The 16,690-nt window shown below is 34.2% G+C and overlaps 1 protein-coding gene and 1 long non-coding RNA gene across 2 annotated transcripts in view; both read right to left on the bottom strand.

The window, feature by feature from the left end:
• The window catches only part of epha4l (eph receptor A4, like), a 48,351-nt gene extending 42,216 nt beyond the window's left edge, over positions 1-6,135 (bottom strand). The window contains exons 1-2 of the mRNA XM_048159754.1: positions 5,954-6,135; positions 5,042-5,109 (exon numbers count right to left, since the gene is read on the bottom strand). Coding sequence (XP_048015711.1) covers positions 5,042-5,109; positions 5,954-6,050 — 165 coding nt within the window. The 5' untranslated portion in view covers positions 6,051-6,135. The remainder of the gene's footprint in view (positions 1-5,041; positions 5,110-5,953) is intronic.
• A 6,365-nt stretch (positions 6,136-12,500) lies between these two features.
• On the bottom strand, positions 12,501-14,498 carry LOC125248132. Its single transcript, XR_007180246.1, has 3 exons — positions 14,370-14,498; positions 13,775-13,899; positions 12,501-13,508 (listed from the first exon to the last, which is right to left on the bottom strand). It is a non-coding gene; the product is annotated as an uncharacterized LOC125248132 (long non-coding RNA).
• Between the last annotated feature and the right edge of the window lie 2,192 nt (positions 14,499-16,690).

The following is a 16,690-nucleotide window of genomic DNA, read 5'->3' as shown; positions in this document are numbered from 1 at the left end:
TATGCTGTGCTGTACAATATAGCATACAAGAATTACCCGTAGCAGATCTATACAGGTGGAGCTGGGGAAGGTGGAGGGTTTCTGAAAGCGTGCTGCACTGCTATTCCTTTGGCTGCTGATTGACATGAACTTATAACTCCCTCACATAAACCAATCAAATTTTGATGAACTTCAGTATCATTTGTGTGTCATAACTATGAAAAACAAGACCATAATATATATATATATATATAAAAACTGGCTTTTTAGCATTTTATCTATCTTTTATTAAAAAGAATAAAAAGAGATCTGATTTTGTTGGATTTAGTTGATAAATATAATGTATTAAGCTATAATAATCTGTTAATACCCCAGTGGTAATTTTGTACACATTGATAAGGCTGTTTTCGTATTTAAAAGGTTATTCTTTTTCTTTTGAGCATGTGCAGATATTTTTATGTTTTTATTTAATTTAGGCTTTTTGCTATACTTCTCTCCATCCAATTTCATTTTCATGCCCCTGTGATAATGCTGGATACAAACGCACTTTGACTGTAGATTAACATTTAATTTTTCCTCCCATCTCAATTTTTTTTTCCATCACCATGTTCCCTTAGGGGCTCTGTAGTAGTCCAATGTCAAATTTACACCACAAAATACACAGAAGCACTTCCAAAATGGCATTTTGGTCTCTTTACACAGACTGTTTAATGCTGCTCAGAGGTGGCATAATTGGTCCAAATGTTTACTTTCAACAGCCTTTAACCAGGTATAATTGTACAGTTTGTATTGTCATTTCATTTTGTTTGACTACGCGAATTGTATTGTATTTATATTTTGCTTGACTTACATGAATTTTATTTATATTTTAGACTTACATGTATTGTATAGCACTTTGAGTCCACCATGAGTTGAGTTAAAGGTGCTTTATAAATAAATAAAAGAAGATGAATGTATTTACACAGCAATTGTAACTGTATACTTTGATACTTGGGACTGAAGTGGGTCAGAGCAGGCATAATTTAGGCTGGCTTTTATGCAGCATTGCATCTTTACACTGAATTCAGAACAGCTTGGGTAAACATCAGATACACTTTTTAAGACAATGAACTGGATTCGACCGCTAAGAAAGACAGACCGGTGTGACAACATATAAAGAAAATCAAACCAATGAGTGAAATAATTATTTAAACAGTGATTTATAAATAAATCTTTTTAAACAAATCCCAAAGAAAACAGTACCACCCGTTCAGTCCTCACACATGCGCTGCTATCCCACCACTCGCTTCTAAACTCTTCCCTCACACGAGATTGTATTTTCTCAAGAAAATTACTCAGACATTTTTTATATATTTTTACTAGTGGGTGCATGACACTATAGTTCATTTCTGTAAGTGAGGATAGCAAAATAAAGTAAAATGTGACATATTATACCCAAAAAATCTTCATACAGTGGACTACCAGTAAAATACATACAAATTTGGAACCAAACATTATTCAGACACTTTGTCCTGACCATGTTTTGCTTAAGTGTGATCTGACATAATTAAGATTATTTTTTTCTGACACAGTTTAACTCTGAGATCTTGTCATATTTTATTACCTTTTTTTTAACTATAGTGAATAAACTATAATAATGTGTGAAATGTTATAAAGGAACTCCAACAAATTTTGGATGATTCAGGTGACATGAAAATAGTAAACAATTCCAATTGGAGCATCCCAATTAAAAACCGATAACAAGCAGTTGACAGAATAAAGTATGATACTCATCAGACTCCCAAGAAACAGAAAACAACCGATCATTTAACTAAACAAACATGAGGCCATCCAGAGTGAAAATGGAACTGAACCTTGGGAAGCTGTAGAGTAAATGTAGATCTAAAGCATAACATCTGTTTCACTTTTACAGGCTTGAGTATAAGTTTGCCTGCCCTGAACTAACCTCAGAAAATCACTTATATTCTTTTTCTACTAGCCTCAGATACAATAACAACTCTAGACAGTCATTAATGTTGTAGAGCCTAACACTTCTCAGCGTCTGCTAAACCAGAATTACAGCCACTGATTGGACTCATTGAGTTTTCATCATCTAATCAGCAGTAATGACTTTTATTAAAGCAAATGAACACCATCTAAACACATGCAAATACCCAAGAGTCTGAATGGGTATCACATATTAACCTACATTACGGGACAAAAGTCTGGAATAATTATATTTTTAATGTTTCTGAAAGACGTATCTTATGCTCACCATGACTGCATTTATTTCATAAAAAAAAAAAAAAAATGTAAAAACAGCAATATTGTAAATATTTTTAACATTTAAAATAATTGCATTTTTTATTTTATATGGAAGTTTGTTTCCGCCACTGAATAAAAAAAAATAAAAATGGTAATTGCGACTTTTTATCTCACAATTCTGACTTTTTTTTCTCAGAATTGGCAATTGCGAGTTATAAAGTCAGAATTGTGAGAATTGATGCAAGTTTTTATCGTGCAATTCTGACTATAACTCACAATTCTGACTTTTTTGATTGCAGTTTTTTTTTACTTTATTCTGATTGCAAGATAAAACACAGTTGTTATAAAGTCAGAATTGTGTGATATAAACTTGTAATTCTGGAAAAAACATTTTTTCTCTCGCAACTGGACATTATAACATGCAATTGCAATTTTATCTCACAATTCTGTGAAAAAAAATCCAGAATTGCGAGAAAAAAGTTAGAATTGCGAGATATAAACTCGCAATTCAGACTTTTTTTTTCTTGCAATTCTGACTTTATAACTCACAATTCTGAGAAAAAATGTTTTTTTTTTTTTTTTTTTGTATGGTGGAAACAAGCTTCAATAATTTTAATATATTTCAAAATATAATTTATTCCTATGATCAAAGCTGATTTTTTAGCATAATTACTCCAGTTTTTAATGTCACATGATCCTTCAGAAATCATTCTAATATGCTTAATATGATTAAATAAAAAAAATTTAAAAAATGGTAATATTCCAAACTTTTGATGATAGTGTATGTGCATTAATAATTTTCCCTTTGACCTTGAACAACGTACATTTATTGATTCAGCAGGCGATTTTATCCAAAGTGACTAACAAATGTGCACATCTCGGTTAATAGTTACAAACTGATTTACAATTTCAACAAGTGATAGGCAATTTATTGCATCAAATAACAATGTATTGCATCAAATATGCATTGCGTAGTAAGTGATGTCCACTGAATGCGTATGCACAATACCAATGTATGTAATATTTTTCATTTCTGCCTTGCGATATCAGCCACAGTCCCACAAATACCATCCTAGCAGCCCTTAATAATCTCCAGGAATTATTCACCGTGCGCTAAAACTAATTGAGCGTTTGTGAGATAATAAGACTGACAGCAATCTGGCGTCCGTCAGGGACCGTGATTGTCTCCGTTCGGCTCGTCCCTTCATCGGTGTAACTACGGAGGCCCAGCGGAGCAGCGCAGAGATAAGAACCAGGCGCTGCCGATAGCAAGACGAGAGGAGAAAAGAGCTAATTGGCCGTATTAAAGTCTGAATACCCGCCCACCGTCCGTGCCAAAGGCCTGTCCATCACGGAGAAGATCACAGAGGGAGAGGAACTCAGGAGCTCAATGAAACTTGGATCGATGCGAAAGGAAGCCGAGCTGCTCTGCAATGAAAGGGAATTCTGTGTGTTTTATTGAATCGCTGATGTGGTAATTTAGATGCACCTGATCTGAAGATGTTAAACGGCTAATTGGTGATGAGGGGCTCCGAACAGTGCACAGATCCCGGGAAGCATACATTATCGGACAGAACCCGCTGACCCCCTCAATCTGAAATCTCACACACACACACACACACACACACACACACACACACACACACACACACACACACACACACACACACACACACACTCACACTCAAACAGACCTTTTCTCTGCCTCTGGGTTGCCAAGTCTCTCCCCCCTACCTCTTTTGAGAGAAAAGGGATAGAGTTTCCTAACAAAGGGCATTTCTGTCTCCCTCCACTATTTAGGAAATTTGACGCCCGTCGCTGTAACCTAGCTTTCCAAATTTACATCCGAGAGAAGTGGAGAGGGCCGGCTGATCTCATTCGTATTTGGAGGTATTCGTACGTGACATGAAGATTTTCTGACACTGAAATGTAGAATATCAACAAACTGATGGCATCAAACATGTAAATGCTTATACACACGATTTATAAAAGTCTAAACTGGTTAGAATCGAAACTGAGTTTAATACTCAAACACAATCCCAAGTAAACAATGAGAAACTTTGCCTAAAAAGACATTATTAATGGCAAATGTCCTTATAAAAGAAGTCCAGATGAAAATAAAGTGATCTGCACTCTTTGAAACTGGAATATTGGAGTATGTTTTATCAGAAAATACTTCTTTCTGCTTAAAAATTTCACTTTAATTCAGTGTGTTTCTTGTCATTATTTAAGACATTTAGTTGCAATTTCTGAGTGAAAGTGTTTCAAAGTAAATCCTACACTAGTGTAGTGTAATTTAATTATCATCAAAACAGAGAATACTTAAACTAATATTAAATTAGGTACATCTGTAGCCACATTAAATACATTTGATGGTGTTAAGCATCTTTAAATAATCTCATTTAATAATAATGCAATGCAATTAACCTCTGAATTTCATTTTCTATGAACCTCAAATGATTTGCAAACATTTGTATGCCTTTTTAAAGGCCAATTTAGACGCTTTCAGTACATTGATATTGTATGAGTAAAAATAAAGGTTCAAAAGGGGGTTTTCGCAGTGATGCCATGGAAGAACCATTTTGGAAACCGTTTTTTCTTAGTGTGAAGAAAATTTTAATAATCTTTTTCCACTCTAAAGGTTCTTCATGGAACCATAAAGAACCTTTATTTTTAGGAGTGTTTCTATCTTACATTGATTTTGTATTGTATCTTAACGTATGGAAATGTGCTAGAACTACATGCATGAATACTAAAGAGTTCAGGTTGGAGACGGAGATGGAAAAAGATGAATTGCAAGATGGGTTTTTCGACTCACCCCTCCTTCCGTCGGGCTGGCGACCCATGCCAGTTCTCCCTGCACTGATCTGGAATCCAGCAGCGGGACTGAAGGAGAAAAAAACAGAAGACTTGAGAGTGAGATCGCCAAAGCTTGTGCGTCTACTGGAGAAAACTGATGCTAGGATGAAGTTTGAAGGCATAAATCTCAGATAAATGATGACAAAAGCTGCAAATGTGGCCAAAAAGTGACATACAAGTGCGCAAGGGTTTGATCCGTGAGCACTGACTTGAGTAGGAAATTGTTAATCATTAAAAAAATAGTAATTGACAAAGGAATGATCAGATTTCCAATTAAGAGACATCAAAATATAAAGACAATTGTTTTTGTTTTTCTTGAAAATTACTAAAAATTTCAACAAAAACCACACCAAACAACACAAGAAAACCTATAATAATTATAAGCAACAACTAATTATGTTGTGTGATATTATATGTAGAATATTGTTTCCGTAAATCAAATTATTACTATTTCATTCTTGTGACTGCAAGACAAAAATGGCCCAGATTATCTTCAAGGTACAACTAAAGACGTATGACATTATAAATATTAATTAGGGGAAGAATAAACAGAATAGTGAATTATTAAAGATCTAAAATTGAAAATGTGAATAATAAATCTGTGGCATTTCTCCATGTATGAATAGTATTTTGTTTTTAATCTGTTAACTTGTCAATTGACCTGCTGGGTGTAGGCTATATAATATATTACATTTCCAGACATGAGTTGCAACAAATTCCTTAAAAACTCCTTAAAATTTTAAGTAGGCCTACTTTTTTCTCCATTTAAGAGGTTTGTAAACTGCTCACTTATCGTTACTGTGTAACTTATATGTCCGCCTGAGTTTCACTTGCGCCCCAAACTTTTCCTCTTTATTCCATCCCCTCTTACCTTCATTCGCCGGATGATTCCTTGGAGCGGACAGACCTGCACAAATCCCCAGGAAAAGCGAGCTGAGCGCGTAAATAATCCCGGCCATGAGCGCCATTCGTCCTGTACGTTAACTGTCCGTTATTCCTGTTTATTCCTCGTGCTGCTCCGCGCGACTGATCTTGAGGCGCACGAGACGCTCACTCAGCGAGCTCTGCTAGAGGGGGCGTGGCATCTGTAGTGACGTAGGGTGAATTGCCCTAATGTGGGACATTTTTTGCATTACAGACTTCTGTGACATATTGCAATTTGTAGCCAAAATTCACACACAATGCCATTTTAAAAAACCCAGGGTGTCTCCTAATCAAATCAAAAGAGAAAATGGAGATAACACATTCATAAAAGAAATTATAGACATATTAGTGCTCTTAGCAGGGGCGTAGCAACCGGGGGGGACGGGGGGGACACGTCCCCCGCACTTTTAGAAACAGGTGATTCTGACCCCTGCTATTTTTTATTTTTTTGGATCCAGCGTGAATATTTCCGGCACCGGCAGTGTTCTCTGATTTGTTACTTAGATTTGAGTGAACTAACATTCAGCCAATCACAGAGCGAATCATCTCTTGGGCGCGTCTGCTATGAGCTTCAAATCTCTTGTTGCTGTTGTGAGTTTTCGTTCGTTCATTCACTTTGCTATTAGGCCGTCTGGGATAAAATGCACCCCAGAAAAAAGCAAAGGACGATTACATCCTTTTTTCAAACACACACTGTAAGTATGTTACAGTATGTCGCGATGACACGAATCACGCGATAAAGTTTTCATGTTATGGTTTAAACTACTGTAACGTCAAAAGACAACAGAACCCGTATGGACCTCGTCACGTCGCGCCGGATTCAGTGTGTTAAATGCTCTCCTACTTGTCGCTTTGTATAAAAGCGTCTGCTAAATGAGACGTAACAAATTATTGGTTTCTGCTGTCTTTTGTTGCCTACGTGCTGCTCGCGGAGTAGAATTATCCTTTCACAATAAATCAAATTTGTTTTGCACCGAATATCTTAAAATACTTTATCAAATTTAAAATATATATTTTTTTATACTTTATGTAAATATTCTACTTTATGTCCTAACTGGTCTGTAGGAAAGGCAGGCTGTGACGTCACTGACAGAGAGAGGGGACAGTTGCTCAACCTCTCCAGAATGTGTACAGGTGAGATTTGTATAAAAAAAAGCAGATTGACTATTTTAAGGCAGTGTTTTCTTAATTGGAACTGCTTGCCAATATTTTAAGGAATTACACATCAATTTAATTCCTTAAAACAAAAGATCAACCATCAATCACCTTTATTTATATAGTGCTTTTAATAATACAGATTGTGTCAAAGCACTGAACAGTATCAAATAGGAGAATAGAGTAATTTATAATGACAAGATTAAACACTGAATTTCCAGTTTAAGGCATTTTATTATTGAATGCAGAGACGTCATTGTCTAGGTCAGCTCAGTTTAAATAGGATCTGTGTAATCAAATCAACAATAATCGCTAGAAAAAAAAAGATAACATTTTCTATTTTATGTTCAAACTGTTAAATAAAATTAGTTTTATGTATAAAGGCTGTGTGTTCCAATAGTGTTAACTACTGTATTAATTAATGTATAATTATAATTATATTAATTAATGTATATTAATGTATAATTCAGTTTGGAAGTTTTGATTAAAAATCTCACTTCGATCTTGAAAATATTAAAAACTTGTAAATACATTGATTTAGGTTTTATTGATATATTTTCATAAAATGTATGTTGTATAAAATTACTGTAGATGTAATCTGTATACTCATTTAACACTTGTTTTTGTCCAACTATTAAGAAGTAAGAAAAGTTATTGTTCAAATGTAGTGTAACTGAAATATTTTAAATATCATAAAATATCTTTATCTAAATAAAGTATAGATGGTCTCACATTGGTCTCAAAGTCCTGCAGTATTTTTCAAATTTTGAGGATGATTTCACAAAAATAGGTTCCTGTAAGCTATCACGGCATGTTCCCAAAATTGCCACTAGGGTGCTGTAAAATGCCAATTGGTATTCTATTTAGAATTTATTATTATGAACATCAGCTTTGGGTCACATCACCATACAGCTGTCCCCCCCACTTTTAAAATGGCTGCTACGCCCCTGGCTCTTAGTGCAAGTCGTCTAAAAAAATCTGGTGCTTCCTAATGTGGGACAGTTGTGTCCCTAATGTGGGACACTGAAAATTCTATGATAAAAGGTCAAAATCTGTGATGATGATAATAAGAATAATGATAATAATAATAATAATGATAATAATGATAATAATAATAATCATAATAATAAAAGGTCTATGAAAAGGCCAAAGTCTATGATAAAAGGCCAAAATCATTTGATTCATGCAGAATAGTAAAAATCTTCTTAAGTTAGTAATTCTCTTCTGGATGGATTGATTGATAATTGAACATCATCAGAAAAATAATACAATATGATAGTTTTGATGCATTTATTGTAAAGACATTAGGCAACTATTTTCATAGGCTATGTTATGTCATATGTAGAAAAGAGTTAAATGCACAGTCAGAATTCTTCACTGTTCTCTTTAACATATAGCCTAGGCTTATTTGAAGGCAAAATATAAAATCTTGCAACCTGCAAAAAATAAATTAAAAAAAGCCTTGAACAAACTTTAGGCTGGATTTAACCTTGAGTCAAAATTCATAAAAATGCTGTGAACTGCATAAATGTTTATTTTGCCTAATGTTGTCTATTTCACTAAACAACAAACACACACAATCATTCTATTATTGCATAGCAACACTAAAACACTGTAAATAACCATTTTTGTCCCCACCACACATTTTTGACTGACTAAAGTACTGTCCCACATTAGGCAATCATACTGTCCCACTTTTTGAAACCACATTTCCTAAAGTGGGACACTAGGAAATTTGATAAAAATATAAAATATATAGTTTACACATACAATGTTATAGTACATTTTGATGGACATACATTTCATAAGCACATTAGGCAAAAGGATATCATGATTTTTTTGTTTAAAATTAATTTATACTCCTTAATGTCAAGTTTGTCAAAACTCTATGTCATTGACCTTTGGGTGGCTTTCATACAAGGTCCTTCCTTTTTGATGATTGCTACAGTCTCATATATGACTGGACATTTGAGAAGCTATGTGATTTTGATCACATGGCACCACAGCTTCAGATAACCTATAGTTTCACTGACATTCATGTATTTATGCGGGACCTACAAACACTAAACCTTAGGTGTCCCACATTAGGCAGTGTCCCACTTTAGGGCAATTCACCCTACCTGTCAATCAAGACAGAAAAAAGAAGTGGTCATTTATTTAAATTATATTTTGTCTAAAATAATTAATACTAATACTACTACTGCTGCTTATAATTATATTAATAATAATGTAAAAATATTTTGTATATACCTATGTTATGCTTGTAGGCAGCCTAAAAAAAGAGTTAAAAAGTGCATCATGTTGGATGCAAATTGCAATTATTGTTTAAAATAACATTAATTTAATTACATATAGCCTATATATAATATATGTATATCTATATGTAATATTTTATTAATTATAATGCCATTGTAATCTTCATTTTAAACATTTAATAATTGTTTTAATTTTAAAAAAAGTATTATTAAAATAGTGCATTGCTTAAAATAAAATGATAATATGAAGAGTAAAAATAATATTAGGCAATTTAAACTATTTAAATAGCATTATTATAATGAATATTAGTAGGCTAAAGTGGTAGAACATTTTGAGCAGCAGAGAGCGATGAATTGTGCACTGATCTTATATCGCCATCTAGCGTCCATTTTCCGACACAACAGGCTTAATAAACAGTGTAATTCCTTTCCTCACGCGCACTCCAACGCAAATGAACCGTGAAGTGGGCTGTTCTTTCATTTCTTTCATCACTCGAGTGAGTGACGTGCCAAATTCAAGACACAATAAAAGAAACGCAATGTATCGATTTTACACTGTTTGTGTGGTGAAAAGACATTCCGTTTGGACTCAATACAGTATCCTGCGGGTCTACAGCAGGGAACTTCGAAATTTTATTATTTACCGCATTTTTCCGTTTTATAATCATCTCACTGTAAGTAAAATGCTCGTATTGATTGAATTCCACCTGACACCTGGTTCCTCTCGTGCATCCAGACGCACACAGTCTCTCTCCTCAGGGTAAAATGCTGTGGGAGATGTTTCATCTCCAGCTGACTGAATCAAATAGTTTCCATGAGTGGATCCTGACCTCCATCGAGAGGGTCAGTAGCTGCTCTCTGTGGGCAGAGAGAGGAGACGAGACAACGGGGAACCTGTGGAGGCTGTGGGTGTGGATGAGGAGCAGCTGTTCCTTCCTCCACTGACTGAATGTGTGTGAGGTTTGATTGACAGGCTCATCCTGGATGATACATTCAGCAGCACCACTGACAGCTCCACCAGCACACTGAGAGGTCAATATATTTTATTACTGTGATAGAAGTGGTTTGTAATTCTTCTCAACTCTGAATGTCACCGCTTATTGTCATGTCAGGCAACCTGAAGAACATGAGACTGTGAATTAATAATAAAGATTGTTATTTGTGTGTGTGTGTGTGTGTGTGTGTGTGTGTGTGTGTGTGTGTGTGTGTGTGTTTGTAGGTAGTTAAATTGCAATTGTAATAATTTTAAATAACGTTGTATTAATTAGCCTATATATGCGTGCATATATAATATTTGTTATTTGATTAAAATGTATAATCATAAAAATATCTAAAATATTACATTACACTTTATTTTAAGGTGTCTTTGTTACGCTGTAATTATATATTTAAGTACTGAGTAATATTAAATAGCCTAACTATAGTTACTGTAGGGTTAGAATTAGGGTTTGGTTTAGGGTTAGTTGCATGTATTGCATAATTTATTTATTATATAGTAACTACATTTAACAAAGACATTGTAAAATAAAGTGTTGGAAATGTATTTTTTAATATGTTGAAGGATTTTTTGAATATGTTTTTATTATGCCATTTGTAATTTTTGGTCTTAAGAAGTTGTTCTATAAAACTGTGGTTCAATCTATGGCGAGGGTGTTAGACATCAAGTGTGTTTTAGACATTTGCATCCATTCATAATTACTTGTCTTGGAAAAAAAAATGTGTGTGTGTGTGGGGGGGGGGGGGGGGGGCATTTACAGTGGCCTGTTTTTGCATTATTGATTTACAGAACAACAGCACTTATAATATTGCATTCCTTTGTTATTATTAATATTATTAATAATAATTATAAAAGTAGAAAGGCAATGAGACAACAATACATCACATTTGACCCAGCAAGAGTGTTAGAGGTTAGGTGAAATAAACTTGCTTTGTTTTGAAAAGCTGTTTTTTTAATATTATTTTTTTATTTTATATAGGAATCTAGTCACTTATCCCAAGTGAAAAGTGGACATTTACTCTCCCCTGCAAGAATTTACTCATTTGTAAGAATTGTGCTTTTTGAAAGAAAAAGCTGCATCTAAAAGTGTTGGTCTATCTTCAAAAGTCTCAGTAGCTAACTTGTACATCATTGAATTTAAAGCATCGCTGTCAATAAAGAAACTCAATACGGGTGAGCAAGTGAGAATTTAATTTAAACATTCATTATTCACTGGTATGTCTGGACCTGGTTGTCCACAAAGAGTGTTCATAATGTTCATTGTTAGTGCATGATACTTAAAGCAGGTTACTGCTTTCGTACTGTGGTAAATTTATTCATCGCACAGACCGTTTTTTATGTCACACTGTACAGCCCTCTAGTGGTTAAAAACAAAACTACATGCATTTTGCGGAAGGTTGCTTGTGCTTCGGTTCTGTGTGCGACTGTGCATATCTCATATCTTAGATGAATATATCATATCTCATGAATATGCTCATAAAACATTCACTATAGGCTTAGGCTTACACTTACATTCTACATTTTTAGACAGCCTCGGGCAAGTAAAAATGTCATTTCTACCAACTGATGGTAGAATTTTAAATGTTGAGACATGAATATGAGCAGGGGAGGATATGTATACATACATACATACATATATATATATATATATATATATATATATATATATATATATATATATAAATATGGGAATGTCTTTTTTTAAATTGTTTTATATCTTTTTTTAATGTATATTGTTATGTTGTGTTGGTGTATAGTGAAGCCAAAGATAAATTTCCACTTGTTGAAAATAAAGGATCTAAATTAAAGTAAAAAATATATCTCAAATATTATTTAAAAAAAATCTAAATGCCCCTATTTGGGTTTGCATTTTTTTTTTTTTTTTTTTTTTTCAGAAATTATTTGAATTTTTAATGTATTACATTTTTCTAAATTGAGAGTTTGGAACCCTATTGGAAAAATGTAAAAGGGCCTGAATGTCACTCCTGATTCCACCTCCTCACAGGCCCCAGTGTGAACATCCCGCCTGTACTAGTAGTTGGACCACTGTGTGTGTGTTGTGTAAAATTAAAGAAGAGAACAGAAAGTGGTGCATAGAAATGTATTTATTTCCCCAAGCAGTGTTTGTGAAACCATTACAAAATTTGTAATTTAAGCACAAACAAACAAGCGTTTTAATCACAAAATATCAAAAAACATTGTGGTTCACAGCATTAAACCCATCTGGTCGTAATGCCAGATGTTTCTGAATACAAAAGATTTAATTTACTGGTTCTTTCCCTTAATCAAGACCTTCAAATTTCCAATTGTTGCTGAATTTGATATGATTATAATCATGAAAGGTCAACATTTACTCTCCCCTGCCATAGTTTACTAATTTCTAAGTATTGTGCTTTTTGAAAGAAAAAGCAAAAAGCTGCATGCGAAAGTCTATTTAAGCACTGAATTGTATCTTCAAAAGTCTCAGCAGATAACTAGCTCATCGGTTCATTTAAAGCATCACTGTCAAATAAGAAACTCAAAGTTAGTGAGCAAGTGAGACCTATGCTCTTAAACATTGGCTTCTCTCATCTATGTTTAAACCTGGTCTTCCACAAAGGATACAACCCTCATTGTTACAGAGGTAAAGTGGCACACGATTAGCAATCTGCTGTAGTTTAGATCTAAGATTTGGTTTATTTTTATCATCTCTGTAGATATGTGTGTAAACAAAGGCTTTAATTCCCTGGTACGCGTTTAATTCATCAAGACCTCTTATAATATTGTTTATATTATTGCTATTGAGACAACGGTTTATACAAGGACTTAGAAAGGTGTAGAAAACCACACATCCATCTCTGTTTGTATTTATCAAGTGTGTCAAAGGAGAATTATTTGGAGGATTCATCAGTAAAGGCTCTGAATGTGCATTTGTATGAACCCCTGCAGCGATGAGTTGACAGCCTCTGTAGACATTCACGTCAGGTTTTGTGTGAGGTTTAACTGTTTCTGACGGGTCATTTATCAGAAAGGGTGTGTTTTGGGGGTTGAATCCGCTTTGACACTGATACTGTGGGACATTGATGGCTACTGCATACTGGCCGCCGCTAAAATAACTGGTTCCAAAAAAAAAAAAAAAAGAAAAGAATTATCATCATTTACATATGCAAAGTAAGTGAGAAATCAAACATTCATGCTGAAACTGTGTGTAACAACAGTGTAAACTTTAACAGTTTGGCAAACTCAAAATTGTGTTGATCTGTATGTTTTCTGTATCTATGCAATCATACAAAAATCAACATAATGCATATACTCATGTTAACAAAATACAAATACAACCTATTGTTAACCCTTTATTTCATACTGCAAAATGAAAACATACTTGAAATGAAAATATTTTTGAATCCTGGCAAGGGTGTTCACATCCACATTTTGATTCACCACACTTTGAATACTAGAAAGCAAAACAATCCCGAGAAGAAGGACCCTCAAATGCACAGTGAAAACCTAAAAGAGCAAAAAAATAAAATAATCAACTGCCCCTAACCCTAACATGGCTATCTTCAAAACAGAACTATCATGCAGTAACATGATGAAGACAATATGGAGCAGAGAATAATAACAGTGTTGAACAGAAAGCGGTTTACAAAAGCTAATTACTCAACATGATTGTGAGAGCCAAACGGACAGTCAGTCTGATCTATAACAAACAGGAGAATGCATTCAAAAAAGTATGCATGCAAAAAAGTTACAGGTACCAGCTAAGAAAATGAATAATTTTTAATCTTTCAGATTAAAATCTTATATATTTTGCTGCAGATATCAGAGCATTTTTAATTCATTTAGCTTTCAAATAAGCTGAAAATGTTCATCTTTCTAAATTCTAAAAGTATTCTCTATATATTTAAATCACAAAACTCAAGCTGTTGTAGCTCCATTAATGATGGCAGTGATGAAGAAGTGTGAATATGACTTACCATTTTCTCTGTTGCTCAAGTCAGGAGGTTCAGAGATGCTGTGTGAGTCGGCAGTGAAGCAGGAGTGATGAGGAAGAGGAAGCAGATGGTTTTTATTCTGACACTCGACCAGCCCTCTTCTTCAACTCCATGAAAACACCAATTAAAATGCTTCACAGTTTCATCACTGACTAATAATGTCTGAGCAGCTTTGTGTGTCTCACCATGTATGGTAATGTTGGACTTCCCTTCAAACTGGTCAATAAGAAATAGAACAATAATTCCTCTAAGGGTAACACTTTGTAATAACTCATTAATAAATCATTAACAAACATTATATAATGCTTAACATATCAGATCATTCGTTAGTTAATATCTTCACATAGCCAGAAATATGAGATAATGTGTGTGTTAAAGTGATAGTTCACCCAAAAATGAAAATTTGATGTTTATCCTCTTACCCCCAGGGCATCAAAGATGTAGGTGACTTTGTTTCTTCAGTAGAACACAAATGATGATTTTTAACTCCAACCGTTGCCGTCTGTCAGTCAAATAATGCATTGCAATGGTAACACAATTTATAAGAGTCAAATAAAACATGCACAGACAAATCCTAATTAAACCCTGCGGCTCATGATGACACATTGATGTCCTAAGACACGAAACGATCGGTTTGTGCAAGAAACCGAACAGTATTTATATAATTTTTTACCTCTAACACACCACTATGTCCAACTGCCTTGAGCGTGTGCACGACATCCGGTGCGTGAGGTGTGTACGTGACTGGTGTAGTTTAAACATGGTGCCTGTAGTACAACAGTTGTTATACAAGTTGTAAGTCAAATCGAAAACAAAAATTCTGTGTTTATGTAATCTGTATGAAAAGAGAGCCATGTCAGAAGTCCGTGATTCAGCTCATTATCCGCTAATGCAACCACGCCCACGGAGCCAGCGCTATTCAGATGCAAATTCAGTCAATACATGCATACATCGTCTCAATCGTGTATTTATTGTCTTGAAAAGTGTTTATCTGGATGTTATAGCGATCTCTGGCCTCTGTTAGTTCCTGGTGAGTCACATGGTTGTTCTTCTTTAGATGAATTTGTGGACTAAAGGTGTACAGAGCGCCCTCCGGCTGCAAGTATGAATTGAAAACAGTATCCAGCGCTCACAGTGATGACAATAAATATTGAATAAATATTAGCCTACTCCTCTGTATAGAAAATTGACATAAACATATGAGAATCCATCAATATTTCTCCAAATGTGCATGCTTTTAAGATAAAAGGCTATATGAAATGCCATAGAGGTAGCATAATTATTCAGACACTTTGCATCACAGAAATACATTATATTTTAAAGTATATAATAGAATACCATTATTTTAAATTGTAATAATATTTCGCAGTATTGCTGTTTTTTCTGTATGTTTGATTTACACCATGATTGCTTGAGACATGATCAACAGAGGGTTTTTTCACAGCCTACCTGACTGAAAGAGCTCATTATTATGCAAGTCATTTCAGGTCATTATTATGCGATTCTTTTGTCTTCTCAGGTGAGAATCACCCATTATACATGATGATTCACGCCTCCACGCATACTGTGTTTCTTGACAAAAAGTGTCTACAACCTCCAATACCCAGAAGTCTTGTGAACACAGATTTAATATATATTTTTTGGCTTTATTTCAGTGACTTAAGTTTTTTGTTTTTTCAATAACCACGCATAAAAGTTATTCCTTCAAAAACACAAACATGTAATATGTTCCTCACATATTATTGTAGCCTAGTTTGTGCTGAATACAGTGTAATGACACTTTTGTCATTTATATGTTTATGAACAACTGAAAAAAGCACAAATGTCAGGGCATGTCAAAACTTCTCCAGGGCCCCGAAAATCCTCAGACCCTGAGGGTTAATAAATGTACAAATGCAAAAAGGTGTTTGGCAGCAACAGAAACTTAAACAATATAAGAATGACTGATCCCAATTAGATTTTATTACATTTTAATGAGCAAAATTGATTTGTTTTCTCCTCTTGATGTAACATTCTCCTTCATTTAGGGATACAGTATACTGCATTAAGGCACTAAAAACACATTTGATTGAGTGCTGCAAAAACTTGATTTGTAAAGATTTGTAAATAGGGGGAATTCGGGTCATTCAAGACACTTTTTTCTGCTGAGATGACGTGTCTTAATATATACTAAATGATTAGTAAATGTTTGGAAACATCTACAAATAATGAATAGTTTCAGCTATAGATTGGATACTATAAAAGCATGAACAAATTATTTTAAAAAGATTTGTAAAAAAACAAACAAACAAACAAAAAAACAC

The sequence above is a fragment of the Megalobrama amblycephala genome, linkage group LG16 (assembly GCF_018812025.1).
Source record: "Megalobrama amblycephala isolate DHTTF-2021 linkage group LG16, ASM1881202v1, whole genome shotgun sequence".
NCBI lineage: Eukaryota > Metazoa > Chordata > Actinopteri > Cypriniformes > Xenocyprididae > Megalobrama > Megalobrama amblycephala.
The sequence above is the reverse complement of the archived record's forward strand: the minus strand, read 5'-3'. Positions and strand labels throughout refer to the sequence as shown.